This window comes from Solea senegalensis, linkage group LG8, assembly GCF_019176455.1.
Source record: "Solea senegalensis isolate Sse05_10M linkage group LG8, IFAPA_SoseM_1, whole genome shotgun sequence".
NCBI lineage: Eukaryota > Metazoa > Chordata > Actinopteri > Pleuronectiformes > Soleidae > Solea > Solea senegalensis.
In genome coordinates this window covers 26,698,082-26,715,890 of record NC_058028.1, presented here as the reverse complement: position 1 = coordinate 26,715,890, position 17,809 = coordinate 26,698,082, and the positions used below count along the sequence as shown (strand labels likewise).

The 17,809-nt window shown below is 45.3% G+C and overlaps 2 protein-coding genes and 1 long non-coding RNA gene across 3 annotated transcripts; 1 reads left to right on the top strand and 2 right to left on the bottom strand.

Moving 5' to 3' along the window:
• The first annotated feature begins 563 nt into the window (after positions 1-563).
• On the top strand, positions 564-5,286 carry LOC122773746 (extracellular calcium-sensing receptor-like). Its single transcript, XM_044032640.1, has 9 exons — positions 564-916; positions 1,131-1,431; positions 1,613-1,699; positions 1,883-2,152; positions 2,313-2,519; positions 2,595-2,870; positions 3,171-3,398; positions 4,077-4,200; positions 4,279-5,286. Exons 1-9 carry the CDS (start codon positions 666-668, stop codon positions 5,187-5,189), a joined length of 2,655 nt encoding a protein of 884 aa, XP_043888575.1. The 5' UTR covers positions 564-665; the 3' UTR covers positions 5,190-5,286.
• Positions 5,287-10,653: 5,367 nt separating this feature from the next.
• On the bottom strand, positions 10,654-11,590 carry LOC122773230. Its single transcript, XR_006360867.1, has 3 exons — positions 11,569-11,590; positions 11,432-11,503; positions 10,654-10,746 (listed from the first exon to the last, which is right to left on the bottom strand). It is a non-coding gene; the product is annotated as an uncharacterized LOC122773230 (long non-coding RNA).
• Positions 11,591-12,508: 918 nt separating this feature from the next.
• Positions 12,509-17,138, bottom strand: LOC122773229. The gene is made up of 3 exons (XM_044031737.1): positions 17,114-17,138; positions 15,739-16,846; positions 12,509-12,969 (listed from the first exon to the last, which is right to left on the bottom strand). The coding sequence occupies exons 2-3, from the start codon at positions 16,804-16,806 to the stop codon at positions 12,574-12,576; spliced, it is 1,464 nt and encodes a 487-aa protein (XP_043887672.1). The 5' UTR covers positions 16,807-16,846; positions 17,114-17,138; the 3' UTR covers positions 12,509-12,573.
• Between the last annotated feature and the right edge of the window lie 671 nt (positions 17,139-17,809).

The following is a 17,809-nucleotide window of genomic DNA, read 5'->3' as shown; positions in this document are numbered from 1 at the left end:
GAGGAAAAATAATTGGTTTTATGTTAATAATGTTGTATTCTTTAAAGAAGAAATTGGAAAATCTTTGTCCGATATTGTGTATATGTGATTACATTTACTTTAAGTCATTCGGCAGATGCACCTCAGATATGACAGGCAACTTGGGGCCAAGTGTCTGCTCAGGGGCACATCAACACATATAGAGTAGTGGAGCCAGGAATCTAACCCACAACCTTCTAACTGAAAGATGACCTGCACTATCACTGAGCCACATTAATGAGGATTAATCCATATTAAATCTGCTAACATTAAACAACAAAAAACAACATAAAATGAACAGACCTCGAGACCTTTTGACAAGTTATAACAAAAGTGGTTTGGATTTACAAAATTGTGCACTGTCCTGCCTAAACCTGTTCACACAGCCACACACTTTTCGATTCATTAGGTTTATTTATTCATCAATTTACAAAACATCAGGTGAAAAAATACTGGACAACAACAAACACACTGATGAAAAACTTTGTCATTTCTCACTTTGTCAACTATGTCAAAATGACGCATGACGTTACTGAGGACCTGCCCCTACAGCTTGTTATTCTGCCCTGATAGGTGATGTGCAAGAATAAACATTGTCAAAGTCAAATAAAAGATGATGTAGTGATGGGACTGAACTCAGTAACAGGATGAACCACAGGAAAGTCATGAGGGTATTTTTAGGGAACAAGTTGCTCTTGCTAATGTTGTACTGCTGCTTATTCTCAGCTGTGTCCTCCTCTCTTTATTCCTCCTCTTGTCAGTTTCTGAGACAGTTTATTCTAAATGGGATGCACAAAACTGGAGATGTGATTCTTGGTGGGATTTTTGCAATCAACTTATTTTCTGCTGATCCTGACCTGACTTTTACCTCAGAGCCACAGCTGCCTACCTGCAATGGGTGAGTCTGACAGGGAAAAAGTGAAATTAAGAAGCTGTTGTCTCGCTAATCAGTATGACATATGTATCTGATATGTGAACTATTACATTATCTGACATTTTTTAAGCATTGAAGTTGTTGATGATGATATTATTTTCAGTATCTGTAGTTGTGAAATATGTAGCTTTGCACTATATGAGGTCTTTCAAAAAATAAACAATTGTTTTTCTGTTAGGTTTGATATCACAGGATTCAGACAGACTCAGACCATGGCCTTTGCTATCAATGAGATCAACAGAAACTTCAACCTGCTGCCTAATGTGACTCTGGGATACAGTCTGTATGATAACTGCTTTCAACTACGAATTGGATTTCCTGCAGCACTGTCCTTAGTCAGTGCTGCAGGAAAAGAAGAGCAACTTACATTAGAGGAGAACTGTGTTGGAACTCCTCCAGTCCTAGGGATTGTGGGAGATACTACCTCTTCAAATTCTATAGCTATTTCTACAGTTTTAGGTTTGTACAGAATGCCTCTGGTAAGTTTTTCAGTCCTTCAACTGAATCGTTATTGTGATAAAAATTATGTAAATTAATTTAAATATAATTTCAATAATTATATTTCATGCATTAAATTAACAGTTGACCAGTTTACCTTAAATGTTTTAAGAGAAAAAGAAAAAACTTTTTTTTAGAACATGTGGTCTGCTTCTTTTGCAGGTGAGTTATTTTGCCTCATGTTCCTGCCTGAGTGACAGACAAAAATTTCCATCTTTCTTTAGAACGATCCCAAGTGATGCTTTTCAGGTGAAAATCTATCCTTAGAAAATGTGTAACACTAGTTCTGTTGTGTCTCATTTACAGAGTTCTGTGGTATCAGATATGCAACACAGTGATTAAACATGAGTCTTTGATGAACCTGTTGAGCAGGATTTCTAGTAAAGAGGATTCCAGCCTGTGCACTAATCTCTCTGCTCTGTGTCCACATAGGTGAATGCTATGATTCAGATTCTAAAACACTTTGGTTGGACTTGGACAGGTCTGATCATCAGTGATGATGATTATGGAGTCCATGCTGCCCGATCCTTTCACTCTGATCTGGGTCCAGCTGGTGGAGGTTGTCTGGCTTACACAGAGATTTTGCCTCAGGGTTATGACCCTGCTGAACTAAGGAGAATAGTGAATGTGATGAGGAATTCTACAGCTCGAGTGGTGATTGTGTTTGCCAATAATTTTCCCACGTTTAATCTCATGAAAGAGGTCAGTCCTTAAAAAGATGTTCTGAAAAAAAACTATTTAGCCTCTGGAAAACAAATTTCATTTCTAATGTTTCAACTGTAAGTTGTTAAAGCTGTTGTTAGGAGGGTTTTAGAGTAACTGTGTTTACCAGGACCATTACTTATTATATTTCAATATACAGGTGGTGAGGCAGAATGTGACAGGCCTGCAGTGGATTGCCAGTGAAATCTGGTCATCAGCTGCTGCGCTCCAGACTCCTTACTTCATCCCGTACCTTCGTGGAACACTGGGCATCTCCGTCCAACGAGGAGAAATACCAGGACTCAGAGACTTCCTGTTACAAATACGTCCTGAACTACATCACAACAACACCCATGGAAACAACATGGTGAGAATTTCCTGCTGACTGGTTATTTGTAAGTATTATATACTGGCTTTAATGCACACAATAATTATCTTTCAGGTGAATCAGTTTTGGGAACACACATTTCAGTGTAGATTTGCACCACCTCCAGCAGGTTGGGTGGAAGCTGGAGGAGAATTATGCACTGGACAGGAAGTTATAGAGAATGTGGAGAATGAATTGGTGGATGTTTCAAACCTCAGGTCAGAGTATAATGTGTATAAGGCTGTGTACGCTCTGGCATATGCTCTTGATAACCTACTGCAGTGTGAGCCAGGGAGAGGACCTTTCAGCAACAACACCTGTGCTTATTTACAAAGACTGGAGCCATGGCAGGTGATATCAGTTTACACTACTATTAATTTAATTGAATTCTTTGTATTTCTTTAAGACTTGAATGAAGTGTAAGTGTAAAAATATTTTATTTTGTTAAAGTTAAATAACAGATCAAATACAAGTCTTTTACATCTGCACTCTTCCTTCCTCAGCACTGGCAACAGCTGAGGTAGAGGTTAAGAAGGCAGAGGTTTTAACTAAACCTAAAAGTGAATCTGATGGTCACCCGAGGCAAACAACTACTGCAGTAACTGTAATTGTCTTTCTTGTTTTCCTTATGTCTGATTCTCACATCCAAAGCTTGTGTATTACTTGGATAAAGTCAACTTCACCACAAAATTTGGTGATCGAGTGTCATTTGATGAGAATGGTGATACCATACCAATATATGACATCATAAATTGGGTGTGGCTCCCTGATGGAAGAACTAAAGTTCAGACAGTGGGTGAGGTTAAGAGGTCACCCTTCAAAGGTGAAGAACTCACACTGGATGCAGAAAAAATCTTCTGGAACTTTGAATCCAAACAGGTTACTATCTCTTTGCCACACAAGCTAGTCTAGATTCTCATTGTTCCTGAGTTTGCAGAGGTTTGCTATGGTCAATCAAACGTGAATGTTGTCATTTATCTATGTTCATTATGGTACTGTTAAAATCTTCCTAGACATATGCATGCACCTCCACCTTTATTGACTGTATGAAAGTCCCACAGGCCAGTCATTTCTATGACCTTGTTATCCCACCAACTTTGGTGTGCTTCTATCCATTTTTGTCAAGTCTGAAGAATGGCAAGGTATTCTTCCTTCCAACTTCCCACCCATGTGTGATGAATGTCAGTGGTAAAACTACTATGTGCTAGCTTTTTCTTAAAAGTAGTTGGTCAATGTAGCATCACTGTGGTCAGTTACAATGGTTCATAGTTTGGTTACTGTTACATCTCATGATGTCAAGAAAAGCTTGATCATCCACTAAAACAGCAATCTTAGTATCATTCAATATTTTATCAAAAACTGCTGTACCTAATTTGTCACTGTACTCCCTAAAATTATTTCTGGTGTAGAAAAAGATATTGAGCAGTTGTCAAGCAGCAGAAGTATCACCATCCACAGGGCTGAAGAGACATGCCACAGAAAATCCATAGCAACAGATACAGAACGTGGGAGGGGCCCTCATAAGAAACAATAACAGGTTGATGTTTCTCCACACAGCCTCCTCGGTCAGTGTGCAGTGAGAGTTGTCCTCCAGGTACCCGCATGGCCAGAAAGAAGGGGGAACCTGAGTGTTGTTTTGACTGTGTCCCTTGTTCTGAGGGAAAGATCAGCAATACAACTGGTGAGTGTAAAGTTTTAAACACCACAGTTGAGAAATCTTGTATAAACATGTATCTCATCACTTTCCCTCTTTTCTCAGACTCCATGGAGTGCACCAGTTGTCCAGAAGATTTCTGGACCAGCCCCCAGCGTGACCACTGTGTTCCTAAGAAAACAGAGTTCCTCTCCTACCATGAGCCTCTGGGTATCTGCTTGACAACCACCTCACTGTTGGGCACATGTATCTGTGTTGTTGTTCTGGGCATCTTCATCCATCATCACAACACACCTATAGTTCGTGCCAACAATTCAGAGCTCAGTTTTCTTCTTTTGGTGTCGCTCAAATTGTGTTTCCTCTGCTCATTGCTCTTCATTGGACGACCCAGATTATGGACTTGCCAACTAAGACATGCAGCATTTGGCATCAGCTTTGTGCTTTGTGTCTCATGTATCCTGGTGAGAACCATGGTGGTTCTGGCTGTGTTCAGGGCCTCTAAACCAGGAGGTGGGTCCACTCTGAAGTGGTTTGGTGCTGTGCAGCAGAGAGGGACAGTTCTGTTTTTGACCTCTATTCAAGCAGCAATCTGCACTGTCTGGCTTGTCTCTGCTTCACCAGTACCTCATAAAAACACCCAGTATCACAGTGACAAGATAGTTTATGAGTGTGCAGTTGGGTCCACAGTCGGTTTTACAGTTTTACTTGGTTATATTGGTTTACTGGCTGTCCTCAGTTTTTTGTTAGCTTTTCTAGCAAGGAATCTTCCAGACAGTTTCAATGAGGCCAAACTCATCACTTTCAGCATGTTGATCTTCGGTGCAGTGTGGGTGGCCTTTGTCCCTGGTTACATTAACTCACCAGGCAAATATGCAGATGCAGTGGAGGTATTTGCCATCCTGGCCTCCAGTTTTGGCCTCTTGGTGGCGCTGTTTGGACCTAAATGTTATATAATCTTGTTGAGACCAGAGAGAAACACAAAGAAAGCCATCATGGGTCGAGGCAGCACAAAGTAAAATTGTGATCACTGTTGTTTCTTTATCTATCATCTGTATTTTAGACTTGTAACTATAAGATCACAATACAGGCAATAAAGAATTTGATAAGAAAATACATTAAAACTAATATTACTACTAACATCCTAACCATTTGTTTTTTTCAATGTTGGGAGGTAATGTCATTTTATATTAAACTACTTCTAGTAGTACCAAAGATGTCTTTTCTTTATTAATTTGATTTAAAGCGGAATTAGACTGGAAACTCCAATTAACGTTGCTTTTGGATGTGTACCTGCGTCATTTCCATGTTCCTAAAATTTCACAACAGCCACTTCAGCCACTGATGAGAACGCAGGCTTTTTTATTGTTTTCCTGAGCTCTCCCAAGCGGATTTCAAAAGTGCCTGCTCGTGACGCAACTAGCAGGTCAGACAACTCCTCTGAACAGCAGCTCCTCCTCCTGCTCCGGAGTTGTGTCAGCTGCTCGCTCTGTTGCTGCTGTAAAAACCAACACTAGACACTTCACAAGCTGCTAAATGTCTTCATCAGGACTCAACACCAAACTCAGTCTGAAGGACGTCTCAACTTTCTGTGATGGATTTTTGATGACAGAGATAAGTATTGCAAACGTTAATTAAGTAGACGCATGTGTGCATTTTTTTTCTCCTGCATTGCATGAGCTCACGCCGGCCCCAATTGGGGGACTTTGAATGAGTTTATGCAACTTATTTTTCGATAAGGATCACGAAAAAGTGATTTTTGAATTTCTTTTTTGAAAACTTGGTAAAATTTTCAGAGAAATCTGGTCTACAAAGTTGTATAAACCTCTTTATGACAAACACAGCTGAAATAACACCTAAATGAATAACTACATGTCAAACTTCGTAAATACCTATGCGTCAAAAAGTTATTGTGCATATCGCCGCATTTCTGGAGCTGACACTCCGCCATCTTGTCCCACACACACACCCTAAGACTGCCCTTTCCAATGGCGTATGCCGTTGCAGTATAGGACAAAGCAATACAGAGATACACGCCAGAGAATACAGACAACAGAGAGTCGTTCGCCGAACGACAACTGTAAAAATGCTCTTACCTTTGATGTTTCTCCGTGAAAAATTAACCGCAAACATAGCACTCCCCGGTTAGACTGACTCTCTGTGTTAAAATTAAGCACATCAAACATATTAAAGTCTGCAGTAACTTTGAAACAATGCCAGAAATTGTTTTTTTGAACATTAATAGATATATTAAATAATTAATCATTTTATTATGAATATGGAATGCGTTCATAGACCTAAAACATTGCCATAAATAAGCTCAGTTGACAAGAGGCTTGAGGTATATTTCCACTGGCTCTACTTGCCTCGGCACGGCACGATACGGTTTAGGTACCTACTCAACTCATCACATCCATTTCATACATCCAAGCCTGTACGTCTACTTGTCTTAAGTCAGCACATATTGAATCCAACCTCCACACACGCATCAAATCTTAATCAAATTAATCAAAAAACAATATGTTGCCAATATTTACGCCCCCAGACTCCCCCGTAGTTCACACCAACACTGTGACTGTGTGCACATTAAGACTGTATCAGATTGTTTTTGTTTAAAGTCTGTTAAATGATGAATGAGTGGATTATGCTGTATGTAAAAATACTTAATATAATAGTGTTCATTTATTGACTCATCTCTTCACTACTGTTTTTAAAAATGTCATGGCCGACGAGACACAAACTGAAGATGAGAATATGGATCAAATTGATAAAACATAGTTTACTTATGGACCTATGAATATAAAGTCCAACTGCCGGTGCCCCTGCCACCCACCACCAGGGGCCGGCACTGCTCGCCGACCCAGTGGATGAAGGGAACAGAATAAATGGAGAATCTGATGTGACACAGCTGGAGGAGTCTGGAAGAGGAGCAGACACTGGATGGTGTGGTGTGAAGATTTTCTCCAAGACTTGATTCAACCATGCTCCTAAAGGACAAAGAATACAATTACACATGAAATATGAACAAAAATTTGACTTTTTTCCAGGAAACATAAACCTTTCAGCAAAATACGCCTACTGAATTAGCTGTGAACATTCTACTTTTTGTCTATGAATAACATTAGATGTTAGTACACACTGAAAATTACCGTGGTGTGAAAACGTTGTTCAATTCAATTCAATTCAATTTTATTTGTATAGTGCTAAATCATAACATACATTATCTCAAGGCACTGTACATAGACAACATCAAGGAGAGCAGAGAGCCCCAACAGTTCACACAATGAGCAAGCACTAGGCATCAGTGGAGAGAAAAAACTCCCTTTAACAGAAAGAAATCTCTGACAGAACCAGGCTCAGAGATGTGCAGTCATCTGCCTCGACCGGTTGGGATGAAAGGAAAATGGGGGACAGTGGAGAGGTCGGGGACAGAAAGGGGGGAGCGAAAGGACAAGAGGGAGATGAGGTAGAGACAGAAGAGAGAGAGAGACCAGGAGCAGATACACAACAACTGTATCAAGTTATAAGTTTATACAGTCAATGATATCGACTTTTAATTATAGCACAATAACAATGGTGATGATATGTATGATATGGATAGCCTCGAAAACTGGATCTTGATCCTGCAACCTGCAAGATGAGAATACAGAGAGAGAGAGAGGGAAGGAATGAAAGACACAAACTAGGGAGAGAAATAGACAAGGTTAATGACATGAAAAGTCATATTCATACCCTGAGTGTGAGAGAGTGAGTGTGCATGCACCACAGGAAAATCCCCCAGCAGTCTAGGTCTATAGCAGCATAACTAAGAGATGGTCCAGGTTTCCCTGAACCAGCTCTAACTGTAAGCTTTATCAAAAAGGAAAGTTTTAAGTCTAACTTTAAATACAGAGAGAGGCTTCGCTGGTGCCACAGGAGAGGAGCCTGGTAACTGAAGGCTCTGCCAGTGCTTTGTATGTGAGGAGGAGGATTTTAAATTTAATTCTAAACTGTACAGGGAGCCAGTGTAGAGAAGCTAACACTGGAGTTATGTGATCTCTCTTTCTAGTTCCTGTCAGAACTTGTGCTGCAGCATTTTGAATTAACTGAAGGGTTCTAACAGACTTGTTGGAACATCCTGATAATAAGGAGTTACAGTAATCTAATCTAGATGTAACAAAAGCATAAACTAGTTTTTCAGCATCCTGTAAGGACGGAATGTTTCTAATTTTCATAATGTTCCGCAGGTGGAAGAAGGCTGTTCTGGAAATTAGTTTTATGTGTGAATCAAATGACATTTCCTGGTCAAAAGTAACTCCAAGGTTCCTCACAGTGGAACTGGAAGCCAGGGTGATGTCATCTAAAGTGACAATGTGATCAGAAAGTTTTTCTCTGAGGTGTTTAGGGCCGAGTGTAATGACCTCAGTTTTTTCTGAGTTTAAAAGTAGAAAGTTACAGATCATCCAGGACGTCATGTCTCTGAGACATTCCTGCAGTTGAACAACCTGATTTATTTCATCCGGCCTCATTGATAAATATAGCTGTGTGTCATCTGCATAACAATGAAAGTGTATGTTGTGCTTTCTAATAATGTTCCCTAGAGGAAGTATATATAAGGTAAAAAGTATAGGCCCAAGCACTGAGCCTTGTGGAACTCCGCAATTAAATTTTGTTTGTAGTGAGGATTTATCATTAACATGAACAAACTGGAATCTATCAGATAAGTATGATTTAAACCAGCAGAGGGCAGCACCTGTGATACCAAGAGTCTGCTCCAATCTCTGCAGTAGAATATTTAGATCAATGGTGTCAAACGCAGCACGAAGATCTAACAGGACAAGTAAAGAAACTAGACCATTATCTGAAGCCAAGAGAATATCGTTACTACCTTTAACTAGTGCTATTTCTGTGCTATGGTTTAATCTAAAACCTGCCTGAAAATCTTCAAACAGGCCATTAATGCGCAAATATTCACATTATTGATTAGCAACTGCCTTTTCTAAGATTTTAGAAACAAAGGGAAGATTAGATATAGGTCAGTAATTAGCTAAAATATCTGGGTCAAGGGTCGCTTTTTTGAGAAGGGGTTTAATAACTGCTATTTTAAACGTTTGGGGTGCATATCCAGTTAATAAGGATAGATTAATTAGAGCTGTTAATTAAAGGAAAAAACAGTTTGGTGGGGATAGGATCTAACTGACAGGTTGATGGCTTAGATGATGAAACTAATGATGTTAACTCAGGGAGATCTATAGGGGAGAAACTGTCTAACTGTGCACCTGGTGCTTCTAAAGCTCTTGTGCTAAAAGATGAGTCAGTCCCAATATGAGGGAGGAGATGATCAATTTTTTCTCTAATTGATGTTATTTTATTCACAAAAATGTTCATAAAATCATCACTGCTCAGTTTTAAAGGAATAGATGTTTCAGTGGAGCTGTGGCTCTGTGTCAGTCTGGCTACAGTGCTGAAAAGAAATCTATCATTATTCTTATTTTCTTCAATTAGAGAAGAGTAATAGGCAACTCTAGCTTTGTGTAGGGCTTTTTTGTAAGCTACAAAACCATCTTTCCATGCTATATAAAATTCCTCTAGGTTATTGGAACACCATTTTCTTTATAATCTACGTAACGCCTGTTTAAGAGCACGAGTATTGGAGTTAAACCATGGTGCTCGTCTCATCTGATTCACCACTTTCTTTTTCAGAAGGGCAACGCAATCTAATGGAGTACGCAGTGAGGCTGCTGTACTATCAACAAGGTTATCTATGAGGGTGGGAGAAAAATCACAAAAGGTACCTTCAGATGTACTGAACTATGGCACCGAGTTAAATAAAGGCTGCACTGTCTCTTTGAATGTATTAATATTATTATCAGACAGGCACAACTGTAGCTGTACCTCGGCCTGAGCTTCTAGGAATATGGGTATTAGCATGAGTGGGTGGAGTTGACTCATTTAGACTAACATAATCTTCTTCATGTAACCAAGTTTCAGTTACTCAGAATAAATCAATACAATTATCAGAAATTAGATCATTTATTAAAACAGATTTTGATGAGAGTGACCTTATATTTATTAGTCCACATTTAAAAGTGGTATTATTTGTCTCTATTTTATTGTCCGTGTTAATCTTTATTAAGTTAGAATGTCCTCTTCTGTTTGTTACTGATTTATTTACTTTATTTATGTGGCGAGAGTAAGGAGGAAACCTAACTAAGTAATAGATTTCAAAGTTAAGGAGCCGACAACGCCACTTTGGGACTTTCACCCAAAGATTATTTATACCAATTACAAGGACACGCAAGTAAGTTCTACTCAAAAAGATGCAGGAGACGTGATTCCAAATGTTAAAATAATGCACATTTTAATAAATCGTTTAAAAGCACAATGTGTTCACTCAAAACCAAAAGAAATAAATCTGTGCAGGCTTAGGCTCGTGGTGAAATGAAGCTAGTGAGAGGAGGAGTCTAAATCAAAATACTCAAATCACCAGGTCATGTGACAGGCACACACAGTGAATACCCCAATCCCAGGGGATACAGCACGCAAAGAAAACGGACACCTCCACCCAGGTCACCAGCACCACCACCAGCCTTGGCACTAAAAACAAGATACAGAAATTAATAGCATGAATAAACTCAGGATTATAATAACAATAATAGTAATAATAATAATAGTAATAAGACTGGGCAAATTATGTTCAACTAAATATAAATTGGCCAGAATAAGAAAAAACAAAGAAAATATCACTAATCACTCAAAGAAAATAACCAAATCAAACACAATAAACCAAAGGATTACAACTGGGCAAATTATACTACCTAAAATAATTTACATATAATTCTTTAAAATAATAAACATAACACTATATAAAGCACTTTAAATAATATGCCCTAAAAATATATGTAACACAGCAGTTAATCAATCAAACCAAAATCATTCTCAGAAATCAAAACAAAAAGGGCAGGTGAAATAACAAAATCAATACAAACAAAATAAAAAAATGGACCTAAACTAAAATATCAAAATAAAACAAGCGCACACAATTCCGTGACACAGCCGCACGACAGCGGCAACAAAAGAAGCCATGAAGCGACACGGAATGACGTCAAGGCGGAGCAGACTCAGGTTGAGACAAAGCAGGAGGGGACAGCTGATCGTGATGTCATTCAGTTCACGTTTACTCAGCCAGGTGGCCAACATTCATCTAAAAAATATACAAAATTAGCACTCGTATTATGGCGCTAACAATATTTTAGACGCGGCAATCAAACACAAAACAAACCTTGTTGCCGAGTATGATGCCCGCACAACCATAGGGGGAGAGAGCGAGACGCACGCCGCTACCAGCATTCACCTGCAACCACACTGTGTTAGCCGTGAGGCACCAAACTGTATGATGCAGAGGGGGAGGACACTTACCACCGCAAACTGGAGAGACAGCGCACCTTGAGCGTGGCGTGTAAGCCTAGCCGCTCAAAAAAACAAAAAAACACTCCGATCAGCACACAGGTGAATGGGCATTAGGGACGTGAAGCAGCGCACAGTCCTACTCACTGATAGCCAAACACTCTGACCGGAAGTGACGTGCAGAGAACGAGAACCGGTAGAATATGCCGCATTTATAGTCCCGTCCACCTACAATGCATAGCTACCATTGGTGTTCAAATTAAGGCCGTCATAGTGCATGAGATGGAGCACATCCATGCTGCTACATTCTACCCCCGCTTCTTGCATCGTCGTCCCGACGATGGACAAATCAAACAGGACCACATGCTAGTTCCAAGGTCTAAATAACGCAGACACTGAATTGGATACTAGGCACCTGCCTAACTGGCTGTGGCATGTGATGCACATTAGAATGTTCACCAGCCGTTGAACGCATGGTCCGACGTGGAGCCCTATGTCCAGGACTAGGACAACGGTCTGGAAGAGAGACCAAGGATTCTGATTCCTTAGTATGTGGAGCTGTCAAAGGGCCACACCCAGAGGGTTTGGTGTCTGACAGTGGAACTGGCATTTGGGGAGTGTGAGCCTTTCCCACTCACTGGGGTTCGGGAAGGACGAGGAGGCGGCGTTGAGGGAGCAAATATATTGGTTTATTGTAACTGAAAATAATCAATCAAACAAAACATAAGCAGTCAGCTGTGGCTGGTGTGTCAGCGCTCTCCTGCGCTGCGCTGGTCTGACTCTCTGTGTCTCTGTGTCTCTGTGTCTCTCAGTCTCTCTCTCTCTCTCTCTCTGTGTGTCCGTGTGCGGACCCAGCCTACTGCAAGAGACCAGAACCAGGTTACAAACATGCTTATATAGCTGACTAATTACCTGATTCTGTCCAGCTGTCTGATCACCGGCTGAGCCACTCCTTCCTTTCCTCCAGCAGCCGTCGCTCTAACCAAGCCCCACTGCCACATACCCCCACCGCCCGACTTAGGCCGGGACCCCGCCGGCCGCTAGCCCACTCCCCCCCCCCTCCGCAGAGCGGGAGAGAAAGTCAGCCACGGCCATGCGGTGCCCCGGCCTATGGATCACCTTGAACCGGAAAGGCTGTAAAGCCAGATACCAGCGAGTGATCCGCGCGTTGGCATCTTTCATGCGGTGGAGCCATTGGAGCGGGGCATGGTCCGACCAGAGGGTGAATGGGCGCCCCAGGAGATAGTAGCGGAGGGCACCGACCGCCCACCGTATGGCGAGGCACTCTTTCTCCACCGTACTGTAGCTCACCTCCCGCTGAGCTAGCTTCCGGCTAATGTACAGTACGGGGCGGTCGACGCCCTCCACCTCCTGGGACAAAACGGCCCCCAGCCCGCTGTTCGAGGCGTCGGTCTGCAGGATGAAAGGGAGAGAAAAGTTAGGTGTGTATAAAAGTGGCTCCCCACAGAGGGCTTGCTTAACCCTCTCAAACGCCAGCTGACACGGCTCCGTCCACTGGACCGGATCTGAGGCACCTTTTCGGGTCAGGTCGGTTAGGGGGCTGGTCAGCTCCGAGAAGGCCGGGATGAACCTCCTATAGTAACCGGCCAGCCCCAGAAACCTCCTAACCTCTTTTTTGGTCTTGGGTCTTGGGCAGGCTGCCACCGCTGCGGTCTTTTGTATCTGTGGCCGCACCTGCCCTCCCCCCAAGTGGTACCCCAAATACCGTACCTCCCTCCGTCCAACTGCACACTTCCCTGGATTGGCCGTGAGCCCCGCCCTCCTCAGGGACTCCAGCACTGCTCCCACCTGCTGCATATGCTGCTCCCAGGTCTCACTATGAATGATGACATCATCCAAGTAGGCCGCAGCATATGCAGAGTGAGGCCGCAGCACCCGGTCCATGAGGCGCTGGAACGTGGCTGGGGCCCCGAACAACCCAAATGGAAGCGTTACAAATTGGTACAAACCATACGGAGTGGAGAAGGCCGTTTTTTCCCTGGACTCTAGCGACAAGGGAATCTGCCAGTAGCCCTTGGTCAAATCCAGTGTCGTAAAAAAGCGAGCCGTGCCCAGCCGATCCAGGAGTTCGTCGACCCGGGGCATTGGATAGGCATCGAATTTGGACACCTCGTTGACTCTACGGTAGTCCACACAGAACCGTATTGACCCATCAGACTTGCGAACAAGAACAATGGGGCAACACCAGTCACTGTTGGACTCTTCTATTACTCCCATCTCTAACATAGCCTGAAGTTCTGCCTGAACAGTTTTCCTCTTATGTTCCGGCAGGCGATAGGGTCGTGAACGCACTGTCACACCCGGGGAAGTTTCTATGTGGTGGTGTATGAGGTTTGTGCGTCCCGGCAGGGGAGAGAACACGTCGGCAAACTGCCGCTGCAACGAGGCCACGTCTGCTCTCTGGCCCGGCGAGAGATGATCGTCAACGGGGACCGGCGCCGACCTGTTTAATTTATTCACCTCCGGTCCCAGCTCATCTCTCTCAATCACCGTGGTGGCCAGAGATACAGACGCCACCTCCCTCCAGGCTTTGAGGAGGTTAAGGTGGTAAATCTGTGTTGCTCCACCCCTGTCAGAACGCACAACCTCATAGTCAACATCCCCCACTCGTCGTGTGACCACAAAGGGCCCTTGCCACTTGGCGAGTAATTTGGAGCTAGACGATGGCAGCAATAGAAGCACTTTATCTCCCGGTGAAAACTGTCTAAGTTTAGCCCCTCTGTTGTACAGCCGCTGTTGACGTTCCTGGGCCTGGAGCAAATTCTGCCGTGATAACTGACCCAGTGAATGGAGTTTTGCTCGCAGGTCCAGTACGTGCTGTACCTCATTTTTACTGGTGCTTGGACCCGCCTCCCAGTTTTCCTTAACCAGGTCCAAGACACCCCGAGGTTTCCTGCCAAACAGGAGTTCAAAGGGCGAAAACCCCGTGGAGGCCTGGGGCACCTCCCGCACTGCAAACAACAGAGGGTCCAACCATTTATCCCAATTACGACTATCCTCGTGTACGAACTTACGAATCATGTTCTTTAGCGTTTTGTTAAACCGCTCCACCAGGCCATCGGTCTGGGGATGGTACACACTAGTCCGGATTGAGCGGACGCCCAGTAATTCGTATAGCTCGCGTAGTGTACGTGACATAAACGATGTGCCCTGGTCAGTCAGGATCTCTTTCGGGATCCCAACTCGGGAGATGACCTGAAACAGTGCCTGTGCAACACTCTTCGCTGAGATGTTGCGCAAGGGTACTGCCTCGGGATATCGTGTTGCATAGTCCACTAGAACTAACACAAAGCGATATCCCCGTGCGCTCCGGTCTAATGGCCCGATGAGGTCCATGGCAAGCCTATCAAAAGGGACCTCCATTAATGGTAATGGGCGCAAGGGCGCTTTTGGGGTGGCCGGAGGGTTGACTAATTGACATTCGCGGCAGGATGCACACCACCGACTTACATCCGCCCGAATGCCCGGCCAGTAAAATCGGGCCATGATCCGGTTCAGTGTCTTATCATATCCGAGGTGACCCGCCATGGGGTTGTGGTGAGCCGCCTGGAAAATCGTTTCTCGGCGGCTTTTTGGGACTAACAACTGGGAGAGCTCTTCCCCTGTTCGAGCGTCACGACTCACTCTGTATAAACGGTCTTTAACGACAACAAAGTAGGGGTGAGAGAGTGCTGTGTTAGGGTGAACCGGACAACCATCAATTTTCATCACTTGGTCAAAGGCGTGGCGGAGGGTCTCATCCCGAGACTGTGCTAGGGGAAAATCTTCCATGGGCGCCATCTGTGCCCCCCCCCCAGCAGCGTCGGGATGCGGCACCTCCGCCTCACCACTAAGGACAGCACATAACTCACATTTCCCTGACTTACGTGACCGCACCCTCATGGTTTCCCCTGCTAAGCTCGTAAACCCCGGCCAGTTTGTTCCCAAAATTAGAGGGTGCGTGAGGCGAGTACTAACTCCAGCCTTTACTCTATGTTTTTTCCCTTTAAAACAAATTTCCAGGGCCACCACCGGATAATCGTGAATATCCCCATGCACACACCTCACCCTCACCCACGATGCCTCTAACAATGCCCCCGGTCGAACCAAGCGCTGATGGATCATGGTCTGTTCACAACCAGAATCCAGCAGAGCTTGATGTGTACCCCCTTGTATACATACCGGTATACGGTACGTCCCTTCCGAACCGGGGGAGGGGGCCGGCGGCCCGGCAACCCGAACCACTTGCCCCACTTCCATGAGCGGGCACTCCGCTCTGATGTGGCCGGGCTGCCCACACCGCCAGCACACCTGCCCTGGCGTCTGAGGAGCCCCCCGGGGTGCCAGGTGATCAGACACGTAGGCTGGGCCCTGAGGGAAAGACGGCAGAGGGTAATTAGACGACCGGAGCGATGCATGCTCCGGCTGTGTGTGTGTGTGTGTGTGTGTGCGTGGGTGTGGTGTAGGAGCCGATGCCGCTGGGAACCTCCTCCTCGGGGCTGGAGTGGGACGGCTGGCAGGGATCGTCGCTGGCCTGGTCTCCTCCCTCATGCTCCGCCGGGGAAGAGAGAGATGGTCCTCCGCGAGGACGATCGCTGCCTCGATGTTGGCCGGGCGGTGGCACTGGACCCAATTGGCTGTGGACGATGGTAACCCAGCGATGAACTGCTCCAGCGCCACCTGTCCAACGACGTCCTCAGCGGAGTGGGTCCCCGGCTGGAGCCAGCGCCTCGCTGCGTCCAGGAGCTGCTGCGCGTATGCAAAGGGGCGCCCGGCTTCTTCAAAGGAGAGCCCCCTGAACCGCCGCCGGTGTCCCTCCGACGTACTGCCCAGCCGGTCCAGGATGACTCTCCTCAGCTGTGTGTAGTCGTGACGCGCCGCCGCCGGCAGGCTGTGCGCGGCCAGCTGCGCCACGCCAGTGAGCAGGGGAAGAAGCCGAAGCGCTCTCTCCTCCTCCGGCCACCCACACGCCTCCGCCGTGCCCTCGAAGATGTCCAGGTATGCCTCCGGGTCATCTTCCGCGGTCATCCGCTGCAGGGCGACGGGCGGAGACCGTCCTCGACCGGGCTCCGGGTCGGCGCCGTGGGCAGCCGGGCGTTGCAGCAGCTCCCGCAGGAGAGCACGATCGTCCCGCTGTGACGCCGCCATGTCCGCGAGGAGCTGGGACTGCTGCTGCTGCAGCGTGGTGGTGCTCTCCTGCATCGCAGCGAGGTGCTGAAGGGCCAGCGACAGCGGAGATTGTCCTTCCATGTGTCCCTGTTCAGGTGCCACTGTGAGCCTTTCCCACTCACTGGGGTTCGGGAAGGACAAGGAGGCGGCGTTGAGGGAGCAAATATATTGGTTTATTGTAACTGAAAATAATCAATCAAACAAAACATAAGCAGTCAGCTGTGGCTGGTGTGTCAGCGCTCTCCTGCGCTGCGCTGGTCTGACTCTCTGTGTCTCTGTGTCTCTCAGTCTCTCTCTCTCTCTCTCTCTGTGTGTCCGTGTGCGGACCCAGCCTACTGCAAGAGACCAGAACCAGGTTACAAACATGCTTATATAGCTGACTAATTACCTGATTCTGTCCAGCTGTCTGATCACCGGCTGAGCCACTCCTTCCTTTCCTCCAGCAGCCGTCGCTCTAACCAAGCCCCACTGCCACAGGGAGTCGTCTGGGTCACCATGGTTGACCTAGTGGCGGGCACCGCCCGAGAGGCCAGTGGGGGTTGTTGCCTGAAAACCAACAGATCATAATCAAATGAGCACTCATTTTCAGGAGGTGGTTCTTCCACCAATGGATTAAGAGGGGAAGCACAACCAGGTGGGTCTGCTCCAATCACAGCCTTCAACATTTTTCGATGGACCTGCCTGACCTTGGTCTGGTCATCTACTGGCACAATTGTGTACACTGAGCCACTTTCAGCAGGTGCCCTTAACACTCGATATTTTACTGAACACCATCTATCCCGGGTTTTGTGGGGCCCCCTTGCACTGAAGTCCCGCAAGAATACCAACTGACCCTCTCTTAGTGGCAGATCTCTTACATGCTGGTCATGGGCTTGCTTTCGGCGGGCTGCTGCCTGTTGTAAGCGCTTCCTTGCACCTGCAAATGCCACCTGCAGTCGAGCTTGGTGCTCCTCGACCCACTTATGGACTAAACCATTAACAGGACTCTCAACCCTACCCAAAAGAAAATCTAGTGGCAGCCGAGGCTCCTGGCCAAACATCAAAAAGAACGGAGACTCTCCAGTAGCCTGATGGGGTGTCGTGT